Raw genomic sequence first — 13,157 nt, 5'->3', positions numbered from 1 at the left:
TAGATACTGTATGATTTTCATTCCTTTTCAATCTATCCTAGAGTGGTAAAACACAACAGTAAGACAGAGAGGGAAAAAAACATAAATGCAAGGAATCAAATCCTTGGACAAAGACATGGAAGCAGGCCTCTGGGGGAGAAAAACCCTGCAAAGACTACTTGAGCCAGTTTCTGTGCTCTAAGCTACAATATAAGACACAGGAGAGAAGGAAAAAACACAGAAGTTACACTGCATAAATGAACATCTGAGACATAGCTACACAGGGAGGTAGAGAAGAACAATGCTTTGTGGAGAAGTACTGATTAGTGAACATTATACTTTAGTTTTAATTGAAAAAGGTCAAACATATAAACTTGCATGGGTAAAGTCAATGCACTTGCATCCTTTGGGACAGGGATGCTTCTCTGAGCATAGCTCCTTTTGGGAAAACAGAATTGGTCAATTTGCCATATTTAAAAAATGGAATTGTTTTACTGTTTCCCTGTCCATGCTTTCTAATGTTCATATTTGAGCGCAACAACCCTGTGAGTAATTGGAAGCTTCACAGCCGATAACGCGAAAACCTCTGAATACCAGTGTGAGCAATTCAGATCTCGAAGAAAAAAGGACCTCATCTAAAGTACTGGTAGCCAATCTCCTGAAGTAAACATATATCAAATTATTTATTTAAACCATTACAATAAATAGTAAATCCGTGTGCATGTTTGGGTATTTATCCTTTAGAATTTTGCCATTTCACCAGATGCTCTGGTAGAAATCTTTGAAGCATGCACCAGTTAATAACAGTTTTAATTATCTTGAAAGCAAAGGACAAAGTATACCCAAGTTTACTTTACTAACACACTTGAGTATTGGTCTAGCTGTAAAAGAAAACCTTCATTTGCACAAAACTAATGACTCCTTTCTGAAAACGTACCTTATCATAGCCAATGTTGTATGTCTTTGAGTCTAAAAACATTTTTTGACCACGATCTTTACATCAATAGGAATTTGTATTTATGCAGCACCTTTAAGATAATAAAATATCTCCAACAACTTCACAAAGCAAGATAAAGCAAAGTATAAATCTGAGCAGCATAGGAAATTAAAAACCAAACAAACTGCAGATGCTTTCAATTAGAAACAAAAAGTGAACTTACTGGAAAAGCTCAGCAGATCTGGCAGCATCAGTGGAGAGAAATCAGAGTTAACGTTTTGGATTGGGTGACCCGTCCTCAAAACCTCCTAGACAGGGAATATTGGACAGATGGCCAAAGCTAGATCAATAGAGTAAGTTATAGCGAATATCTTGAAGGCGGAAAAAAGAGTGAGGCCATGGAGAGATTTGAAAAAAAGTTTGAGAAATTTAATATTGAGGCTTTGCTGAATTGCAAGTCATTGCATCTCAACAAGCAAAAATGGGACTTGTAAATCAGCTAGATTTGATGCAATTTAGGACATGGGTAAAATAATCTTGGCAAACATTAGGTTAAGAATAATCAATAGAGTCCAGCCAGAAATATTTTAGAATGGTTAAGACAGGAGATTTAACAAAAAAAAGGTGAATGAATGTTTCAAAAGCAGAAAACTTAGGCAGACATGGGTTTGGTTGATGTGACAGAGATGAAATAGGTGGATTTTGTGACAACACAGATATACAGTTGAAAGATTATCCTGGGACAAATATCACACTGAGATTCAAATATTTTAGTTCATACAATAATTGCAGCACAAAAGGAGTGCATTTGACCTGCTGTGTTAGGTCTGGCTTTCTGCAAGAACAACTTAACTTAACCCACTCCCTCACCCTTTCCCTACAGCAGTTATTTTTCTATTCAATTACTTATTTAATTCCCTTTTGAAAGCTATGACTGCATCTGCCTCTACCACCCTTCCAGATCGTGGGTTCCAGTTCCCAATCATTCATGCAGCTTTTGGTCCTTTCACCAATTACCTTTTGATCGGTGTTCCTTTGGATCTCAGCCTTTCTGAGCTCAGAGATTTAAGATCAGGCTGTTTCCAGGAGATGGATCAAAGTCATGAAGGATCAGAACAAAATAGATAGAGAGAAGCTGTTCACATTGGTGGAGTAGTTGCTGACTAATGGACACTGATTTTAATGTGAATGGCAGAAGAATCAATGACAACATAAAGAAAGACCTTTTTACACAGCAAGTTGTTAGGTTTTGACATGCACTGAAGAAGAATGTGCTGAATGTGGATTTACTTCATGGCTTTCAAAAGACTGATGGATAATTATCTGAAGAGAACAGATTACAAGGTTGTGTTGTAGAAGTAAGGAGTTGGCCAGGCTGATTTGCTTTTACAGCGAGTTGGCATGGACTTGTCAGGATGCATGGCCTCCTTCTCTACTGTAATAATTCAGGATTCTAGAAATCAAGGCAAGAGAGTGGAATTTGCAGTGGGAACCAAGATAATGGTTTACATTTTCCAAAAATTTCATTGGAGGATATTTCTGCTCATTCAAATGTCAGATTGGCAACAATTAGGCAGGCAGGGTGTGGGGGATGTGGTCAAGAAAAATGATGGAGAGGTAAAACCAAGTGTCTACAATGTACATGTGGAAACTGATACTGCTTTCCGAGCTGCAGACTGGCAATATCCAAATGAGAAATAGAAGGGAGCAGATGATAGTTCTTTCAGCGACCCTAGAGAGTCGCATTGATGGCTATTCTCTGGCTACATTTAGATGGCTAAAAGAGACCCAAGCAGGAAGAGTCCCACCCACCTGGATAATGGTGGAGACAGTGGAATTGGATGATATGATCAACCACGTCAAAGGCTGTGGAAAGTTTGAGGATGATGAAGATGGACAGTTCTTTTTGGTTAGAGTGGAAAGTGAGGTCTGCAGATGCTGGAGATCAAAGTTGAAACTTTATTGCTGGAACAGCACAGCAGGTCAGGCAGCATCCAGGGAACAGGAGATTCGACGTTTCGGGCACAGGCCCTTCTTCAGGAATGAGCAGAGAGTGTTCAGCAGGAGAAGATAAAAGGTAGGGAGGAGGGACTTGGAGGAGGGGCGTTGGAAATGTGATAGGTGGAAAGAGGTCAAGGTGAGGGTGATAGGTCGGCGTAGGATGGAGGCGGAGAGGTCAAGAAGAAGACTGCAGGTCAGGAAGGCGGTGCCGGGCTGGAGGGATTCGGCTGAGACAAGGTGGGGGGAGGGGGGATGAAGAAACTGGTGAAGTCCAAGTTCATCCCCTGTGGTTGGAGGGTTCCCAGTCGGAAGATAGGACGCTCCTCCTCCGACCGTCGCGTTGTTGTGGTTTGGGGGTGGATGAGTCCAATGACCTGCATATCCTCGGTGGAGTGGGAGGGGGAGTTGAAATGCTGTGCTACAGGGTGGTTGGGTTGGTTCGTCCGGGTGGCCCAGAGGTGCTCTCTGAATCGCTCCGCAAGTAGGCGGCCTGTCTCCCCAATATAGAGGAGGCCACACCGGCTGCAGCGGATGCAGTAGATGATGTGGGTGGAGGTGCAGGTGAATCTGTGGCGGATATGGAAGTTTCCTTTGGGGCCTTGGAGAGAAGTGAGGGGGGAGGTGTGGGCGCAACACTTGCGCCCACACCTCCCCCCTCACTTCTCTCCAAGGCCCCAAAGGAAACTTCCATATCCGCCACAGATTCACCTGCACCTCCACCCACATCATCTACTGCATCCGCTGCAGCCGGTGTGGCCTCCTCTATATTGGGGAGACAGGCCGCCTACTTGCGGAGCGATTCAGAGAGCACCTCTGGGCCACCCGGACGAACCAACCCAACCACCCTGTAGCACAGCATTTCAACTCCCCCTCCCACTCCACCGAGGATATGCAGGTCATTGGACTCATCCACCGCCAAACCACAACAACGCGACGGTCAGAGGAGGAGCGTCTTATCTTCCGACTGGGAACCCTCCAACCACAGGGGATGAACTTGGACTTCACCAGTTTCTTCATCCCCCCTCCCCCCACCTTGTCTCAGCCGAATCCCTCCAGCCCGGCACCGCCTTCCTGACCTGCAGTCTTCTTCTTGACCTCTCCGCCTCCATCCTACTCCGACCTATCACCCTCACCTTGACCTCTTTCCACCTATCACATTTCCAACGCCCCTCCTCCAAGTCCCTCCTCCCTACCTTTTATCTTCTCCTGCTGAACACTCTCTGCTCATTCCTGAAGAAGGGCCTGTGCCCGAAACGTCGAATCTCCTGTTCCCTGGATGCTGCCTGACCTGCTGTGCTGTTCCAGCAATAAAGTTTCAACTTTTTGGTTAGAGTGACCTAGGATATCATTTGTGGCTTTGCTACGGCATTGTGGAAAGGTTAGATAAAGGAAATGATGATTTTAAAAAATTTAACATGGAATTCCAATAAGATGAGCACTCATTTGGGAGTTGACAACACGTTCAACCCCTTTGCACAAGAGTTAGAGTTTGGAAATGAGCTGATAGTTTGCACAGATGAGGGAGTGAAATATTTGCTTTTTTTTTAGCAAGCAATGTAATGTCAGTAGATTTGAAGGAGAGGTGGATAGCACTTGAAGGAAGGGAATGACTTACAATGTCAGTCAACATGGGATACAGGAAGGGAGCTTGCCGGTTAATTGTGAGTTACCTTTGTACTTAAGAATGATCCTGTATAATGAATAGTTTTAGTTAGTTTTTAGAGAACAATATGATAATGATTTTAGTGATTCAACCACATATAGCAATAAATTGCTCAATCGATTACGCATCATATCAGTTCAAGACTGTGTCTTTTGAGTAAGGGAGCAGAGATCGGACCATATCAAAGAATGGCTAGGGGTCTGATTGATGTGAGGTGATCAATGGTAGAGATAAGGGTGTAGCTGAGCAGATCCATAGCTGCAAAAATGTTGTGGTAAACAGGGGACAAAGGCTAGGCAGTAGAAATTTTGAGAGTGTAGTTGTAATTGAAAAGGAAGAGAGTTTCACTCATCATAAATATAGGAGGAAGTAGGGTTTGGAAGGGGAAGTAGGGTGTGTGTGGAGAGCAATCTGTGGAAGCAATCAGAGAGAGGCTTATTTTTGATGAGCTTTCAGTCAAAGTCACTTAGCAATGGGCAGCAAACATTGGCTTTTCAAGCAATACCCACATCCCATGAAATGAGAAGTAAAAAAAAAGACGTCATAAGATGGATGTTCAGCAACATTCACATATACTGTATACGGTAATGGGTTTGAAAGATTTATGTTAGAGCCTGCATTAAGCTCCAATCAATCTGCTAATCAATGCTAGCTTGTGTGGGAATAAGACAGAACATCTTCAGATCTTGTGAAGTTCATACCTATATCTAAAAGTCTCCTCAGTTTTTGTTTATTTTATTGATGTAATTCGGACCTATTTGCAGCCATACTATAAACTACATATTATTAAGACTGATTCATGATTGATCTTCTACTAGGACTTTAGGCCCAGTTAAGGAAAGGTGGTTGCAAACCCCTACCCACAAATATCATATGTTAATCAGTGGTGTGCATCATTCTTAAAACCATGAGGTAAGTGGTGAAAGATTCCTTTGGATTCAAGAGAAGAAATTTCCAGAACATGAAGTGAGTTCATTGCTTTTAAAGAGCTGTGAGCAGGTTGGCTAGAAAGTATCTCAGCAGAACTCATTATGGGTTCTCGTGATGCAATGGTAATGTCCATACCACTGGGTCACGAGACCCAGAATCAAGTCCCAAATTTTCCAGAGTTGTGTAATAAAATTACTGAATGTGTTGATTTAAAAAAAAATCAGCAGGAACTCATGGAAAGACCAACAATTGAGAAATAGTACTCTCGGCTGAAGCCTAGCCTCTCGACTTCAGGAAACAGAGTGGAGGACATGCTCCTATCTATATCAATGGTGCTGAGGTGGCGATGGTTGAGGGCTTCGTGTGTCCAGGAGTAAACACCCAACATCTATCCTGGTCCATCCACTTGACACTACACTCAAGAAAGCACACCAAAACATCGACTTCCTCAGAAGGCTAAGTAAATTCGGCATGTCCAAAATGACTGTTACCAATCTTTATAGATGCACCATAAAAAGCATCCTATCTGGATACATAATAGCTTGGCTTGACAACTTCGCTGCTCAAGACTGCAAGAAATTATAGTGAGATGTGAATGCAGCCAGGTCCATCTCAAAAACCAGCCTTCTTCAGTTCACAACTCCTGCTGCCTCAGGAAAGCAGCCATCTTAATCAAGGACCCCTACCATCCTGATTATACTCTCTTCCATTGGCCAGAAAATACAAAAGATCGAAAACACATATCAACGGATTCATGAACAGCTTCTTCCCTGTTGTTATCAGAACTATGAATGGGCCTCTCATAAATTAGATTTCATATTTCTCTGCACCTTCTTTTAGCTATAGCATTATATTCTGCATTCTGTTCCATACCTTATGTAAGGTATGATTTGTCTGGTTAATACACAACACAATACTTTTCACTCAGTACATGTGACAATAATAAATCAAATCAAATCAAATCAAGAAGCACAGGGGAAGCAGCGTGAGCTAGAAAGAGCTTACATTCTCGTCTCATCCAGCAGTTAAAGATTCCATCAGAAGCAAGAATCTGTAAGAGCATTTCTAGTTAGAGGCAAAAAAAATGAAAAATGAAAAAGGAACAGACTGAGGAGGCTTGCTGTTCGCACTGACCATTGCTGCCATAGCAAGCAGACACTATTTGACATGTATAAGAAACTATGGAAATCAAGGGCCATAGAAGCACTGTACACTAAGTTTGGAAAACAGCAATTTAAAACCTACAACAGGAATGGAGTGGTTCAAGAATGTTGCTCACCTTACATTCTCAAAGGCAATTAGGATGAGCAATGCATTCTGATTAGCTTGTAACACCCACATCCCATGGAAGAATAAAATCAAAGGATGCCAAGGGTATGGTTTGAGAGTTTACATGGAGGTTGTGCTTAAGTGAGACAAAGCAGGACTGTTAATTCAGGAAAGAGAATGTAATAAGTTAAGCCGGATGTTGAAATTTCCAAAGTTGAAGAATTGCTCAGTGGAAAGGCATGTCACTACATACTTTAAGAGAAAATGTCATATCCAAATATACTTTTCATTTCTGACAATATAAATACATGCAGTTTGAGATTTATAATGATAGGCAAAGTGTCTTTGCAAGAACTAGATACTTTTACTTTTGCACTATCAATTTGCCTTATCCTGGTTTCAGTCAACACCCGTGCATGTACGTGTTCCAACAGCCCATTGAATAAGAATAGAATGGAGCCCATGGCTGATTTTCTCATGCTCCAACCCAGCAACACCACTGGGAGAATGTACAGTGATCTCAACTGGAATAAATTAACTTCACGCACAATGGGGAGGGGTGGAAGGAAGTCTGGAAACTGCCTAATCAGTGGTTCCTTTCCACAAATGATCAATGCATAATCTACTGAGGCATTGGAAAAGAATTCCAGTAACTCATTTTCAGCTGCAACCTTTATTCCATTAATGCTCTGCTTTTTCACTGTTTATAAATTGTTTCCTGATGTTTCTACACAGCATGCGGTGGCACACTGAATGGCGATGGAATGATAGAGTCTCCTTATTATCCTAACCCTTACCCGCATGACAAATCCTGTGAGTGGGTTATCAACCAGCCAGAAGGTCAAGTGGTCACACTCAGCTTCATTTCTTTCGATATTCAGAATGCTACAAATTGCAACCGTGACTATGTGGAGGTATGGGAGCAAAGATCTTTGACGAAACAATAGATGAAACTATTCTTGACATATATGGTTAATATCCATACCTCAGAAATTATCAGGCATTCACCAGAAGCATGTTGATCAGTTGAAACACAACATTTTTTATGCGAGAACCCAGACAGATAGGCTAACTAAGAATAGAATACATAGCTAAAATAACTGTTCTTTCAGCATTTCTCTCAGTTCATGAGCAGTTATTTTTACCCTTTCAGTGCCTTGTTGTGTGCATCTATTGAACATTACACTAATGAACATCTGAAAGATAAAGGTAAATATTTCAGATACAGTAGGTAGAATCTTGTAGAGGCAATGGCATCTCACTTGCCAAGTGAACAGTCAGCAAGAGGCACACGATTTCTCCTTCCAGGAAGGCCCAGTGAATTACAAGCCAATTAGGCAGTGCCAAGGCAACCAGAGCGTGTTTCCCTGGAATCAAGTGCCTGGTGGGGTGCTGGCTGAGGATCGACTGAGCTAGTGCTTGCAGCCAATCAGTGACAGGCAGCACTTGTGCTCAGCAATGCCATTAAGGAGCCCACAGCTGACATGTGCTCCCTGACATCCCAGGATAACAGAGGATCCAGGCCACAGTTACACAATGCGTGCAGGAGCCATTTTGCAACTTGGAGCCTGTGGTAAATGTATGCAATGGGTTGGACATAAAGCCGGGATGGGGCTGCAGCAACCAACCCCACCGCCCCATGGCTGAACACTTCAACTCCTCCTCCCACTCCACCAAGGACACTCCTCCATTGCCACTCCCTAACCACCCGACACCTGGAGAAAGAACGCCTCATCTTCTGCCTTGGGACCCTCCAACTCCATGGCATCAATGTGATTTTCACCAGTTTCCTCATTTCCCCTCTCTCCACCTTATCCCAGATGCAACCTTCCAACTTGGCACCACCCTCATGATTGTCCGACCTGTCCATCTTCCTTCCTACCTATCCACTCCACCCTCATCTCCCACCTATCACCATTACCCCCACCTCCATCCACCTATTGCACTCTCAGCTACTTTCCCCCCAGTCCCACCCCCTCCCATTTATTTCACCACCCCCCTCAGCTCACGGTCTCAATCCTGATGAAGGGCTTTTGCCCGAAACATTGACTCTCCAGCTCCTCGGATACTGCCTGACCTGCTGTGCTCTTCCAGTACCACACTCTCTACATTGATCTCCAGCATCTGCAGTCCTCACTTTCTCCTGAATTCAGGAGGCTCCTGTTTAAATCGCCTGGACACAGTGAATATCAAAGGATCAAAGGGCATAAGCCCTTCATTCCTGATGCTGTGTTTTTCCAGCACCACACTCTCACCTCCTGAATTCACTTCTATACAACAAAAAATTACATTACATTAGTATAAATTTTTAACATAGTTAAATAGGCCAAGGTACCTAATAATGCTTTCAATACTTTTAACGAAACAGTTGTCATTTAGTAATATTTCTGTTTTGGATTCCTGGTATGCATTTTAGTGTTTTATGCCTTTATTTGAAGAAATTGATTTTCTTTTGGAAGAGTTATTCATATCTTCTCCAAATGAGTTGCTAACCTGAAAAGAATCTGTTTGTTACCAGGTGAAAGATGGCTCTATGATAGACTCTCCACTAATTGGTAAATATTGTGGTACCAACTTTCCACCAATAGTTCGATCAATGCAGAGGTCAATGTTTGTCAAGTTCAAGACAGACTCTAAAATAAATAGCCTTGGATTTCAAGCCAAGTATGGATCAGCTGAAAAAGGTAATTTAAAACATGTCCATTACTGTAACCTATGCTCCTTTCCCTAGTTTTAACATTCTTTAATACTTTGGCGGCAGTGGATTCAAAATTGCAAGGTGGCGTGGAACTCTCCTGGGACTAAGCACGCAATAGGATATTGAGCTTATAAACCCGTGCACCTGAAACTGATACACACATATAAAACCATGGGGGGACATGGATAGGATGAATAGTCAATGTCTTTTCCCCAGGGTCGGGAAGTCTAAAACTAGAGGTTTAAGTTGAGAGGGGAAATATAAAAAAGGGACCAAAAGGGCAACTTTTCATGCAGAAGGTGGTGCGTGTATGGAATGAGCTGCCAGAGGAAATGGTGGAGGCTGGTACAATTGCAACATTTAGAAGGCATCTGCATGGGTGCATGAATCGGAAGGGTTTAGCAGGATATGAGCCAAATGCTGGCAAATGGGACTAGATTAATTTCGGAATCTGATCAACATGGACAAGTTAGACTGAAGTGTCTGTTTCTGTGCAATACAACCTTATGACTCTAGAAGTCTATACCCTAGTAATCATGCGTATGAGCTAAATCCAGAAGTTTTTGAGTTCAAGTGCCATCACAGTGAGTTGTGAATCAATAAATCTACAAATTAATAATAGAAAATTGGTAATGAAAGCTGTTGACTACCCTGCAGAAATGGCAGTCTGACAACTCCAAATGTGTCTGATCTAAGTCACTCCAGTTTCACACTTCATTGCTGACTCTCACTGCCATGAAGGTCAAAAGGGATTGGCAATAAGTATGGACTTGCTCATATTTCCCACAACCAGAGAATAGTTCTGCAGGAGAAAGAAACTGGCCAATTGTCAGGATATTGCATTGCTGGTCTGCAGAAATTACAGAAATTATATGAATTAGTATGCTGGATTTGACATTCTAATTAGTTTCACACTCAAGATCTCATTTCTCCACATGACATAGTTAATATATTCCATAGGCTGAAGTTGGATTCCAAGTTTTTTTTTTAAGTAATGTCATTATTAAACTGACTTGTTTGAAAATATATGAATGTAGATTGCATTTTGCTTCTTTTATTGACCTTGAGGTCTATAAATATACAGGCTTCTATTATAATAGACTATAAACATAAATTATATTTTGTCTATGACTAAAATGTCTGTGTAGCTTGAAATTTGCAGAGAACCTATTGAGTCGAGTGGGTCTGATGTAAACTCTTGTATAAATGGGTTAGTCTGATTACATTCTGCTGTTGGACCCTCATTGCTTTATTTGAAATAAAATGAACATTTTATTTATTGAAAATGATAGAATGATCAGAATTGACAGAACTAAGAATGTAAAAGTACTTTATCATTGTGTCTCTCTTGTTGGAACAGTCAATGAAAAAGTATATATTTTTTGTAGGATGTACTGAGGTTCTGACAAAACCAGCAGGTATCATTAGTAGCCCTGGATATCCAACAGATTATCCACATGGTGCCAAATGTATCTGGTATATTTCAGTGCAGCCTGGATATATAATTCGTCTCACATTCGATTTCTTTAATGTTGAATATCACATGAACTGCACCAAGGATTATGTCGAAGTGTTTGATAATGGTACCATTACTTCTGGTAGACGAATAGGAAGGTAAGAAATAATAAATGTTTACATTTTGTGTCTGGTGACCCTATTAACGAATCACATTTCCTGAGTATTCAACATTACTAAATGCCTCTAAAACAGAGATGCTATTATCTACCATTTGTCAGCATGGTACTAAATTGTGAATTATTGGTTCATCCCTGGTACATACTGGTATACTGTCATTATCTAATTCTGTTTGTGACAGATTCTAAGTGAAGGAAATCCTTTATAATCTAATTGTTAAATTCTTCTGAACATACAAGTCTTAAAACAATTGATTTAACCTCCTCACTCATTTGAAATGACAGCTCTCTTTAAGACAGCTCATCCAAATAATTTATTTGGCAATGGTCAGATTGGAGAACATAAGATGGGGAGGATAGGAAATTTCACCATACGTGGAGTAAAAATCTTAAATGGGAATAGGAAAAATCTGTACTTCTCTATCTCCTTGTGACTGTCTTATCAGGTGTAAAGGAGAATCTAGAAATATTGAGCAAATGTAATTACATTGAGGCAAAACCCAAAAGAAGACAATAAGCCATTGAATTATTTTCAATGCTTAGTTTGTATTGTATCTTGCTTTGCCATTAAACTGAAATTCTATTTTTAAGTGGATAATAATTCACCAGAAAGCAGCATTCAAAGTTATATAATAATGAATTTAATGGGCAGGAACTTCAGCAACTTATGTATGGAAGCAACTAAACAGACTTCTGTTTGCCTTTCAAATTTGTTTTAATTATTTGGAGTAAAAATAGTATTTAGAGTCATAGAGTCGTACAGCATGGAAACAGACCCTTCAGACCAACAATTGCATGCTGAACATAATCCCAAACTAAACTAGTCCAACCTGCCTGCTCCTAACCCATATCCCTCCAAACCTTTCCTATTCACGATTCAGAGATGCCGGTGTTGGACTGGGGTGTACAAAGTTAAAAATCACACAACACCAGGTTATAGTCCAACAGGTTTAATTGGAAGCACACTAGCTTTCGGAGCGACGCTCCTTCAATCAGGTGACAATCACCTGATGAAGGAGCGTCGCTCCGAAAGCTAGTGTGCTTCCAATTAAACCTGTTGGACTATAACCTGGTGTTGTGTGATTTTTAACTTTCCTATTCACGTATCTATCCAAAGAACTGAGCAATGGAGACAAGTGTGCCAAATGCCTTTTTAACCGCATTGTCTATAGGCGACACAAACTTTAAAGAATATGTACTTGCATCCCGAGGTCCCTCTGTTTTACAACACTACCCAAGGCTCTACCATTAATTGTATAAGTCCCAGCCCTGTTTGTTGCACCAAAATGCAGTACCTTGCATTTATTCAGATTAAACTCTATCTACCATATTTCAGCTCATTGACTCATTTGATCAAGGTACTTTTGTAATCTTAAAAAAATTTCTCCATGCCACCAATTTTGGTGTCATCCACAAACTTACTAACCATGCTTTCTATATTCTCATCCAAATCATTTATATAAATGACAAACAAAAGAGGAACCAGAACCGATCCCAATGGAACACTGCTGGTCACAGGCCTCCAGACCGAAAAGCAAACCTCCACCATACTCTCTGTCTCCTGCCATTAGCCAATTATGTATCCAGTTGACAAACTCACCTTGAATGCCATATGACCTAACTTTACTAATTAGTCTACCATGCGGAACCTTGTCAAAGGCTTTACTAAAATTCAAATAAACAACACCTACTGCTCTGCCATCATCAACATTTTTGGTAACTTCCTCAAAAAACTCAATCAAATTTGTGAGACATGATTTTCCGCACACAAAACCATGCTATCTCTAATCAATTTTTGTCTCTCTAAATGTTCATAAATCCTATCCTTTATAATCACCTCCAATAATTTACCCACAACCAAAGTCTGGGAGAATGGAACAGTCTCTCCTTACAGTTAATAACTGTCACTTGCAATTGCTTGGCGTAAGACAAATTCCTTAAGTGTTCGTCATGCAAGTCTTAAACTGGTTTCCAGACCTCCCTGTTTTCTTTTGGTAAAAAGCCTTGCTTGCCTTGAATGAATTTCCACAGCAAAGCATGGAAACT

At 41.0% G+C, this 13,157-nt stretch overlaps 1 protein-coding gene across 1 annotated transcript in view; it reads left to right on the top strand.

Moving 5' to 3' along the window:
* The window catches only part of cubn (cubilin (intrinsic factor-cobalamin receptor)), a 303,136-nt gene that overhangs the window by 71,590 nt on the left and 218,389 nt on the right, over window positions 1-13,157 (top strand). Inside the window, exons 15-17 of the mRNA XM_043690378.2 lie at window positions 7,515-7,693; window positions 9,298-9,463; window positions 10,866-11,091. Coding sequence (XP_043546313.2) covers window positions 7,515-7,693; window positions 9,298-9,463; window positions 10,866-11,091 — 571 coding nt within the window. The remainder of the gene's footprint in view (window positions 1-7,514; window positions 7,694-9,297; window positions 9,464-10,865; window positions 11,092-13,157) is intronic.

This window comes from Chiloscyllium plagiosum, unplaced genomic scaffold (genome assembly GCF_037043375.1).
Source record: "Chiloscyllium plagiosum isolate Xiang-an unplaced genomic scaffold, Cpla_swu_hap1 HiC_scaffold_5, whole genome shotgun sequence".
In the NCBI taxonomy this organism is placed as follows: Eukaryota; Metazoa; Chordata; class Chondrichthyes; order Orectolobiformes; family Hemiscylliidae; genus Chiloscyllium; species Chiloscyllium plagiosum.
Note: the sequence above shows the minus strand (reverse complement) of the source record. Positions and strands in the feature narration are given on the sequence as shown.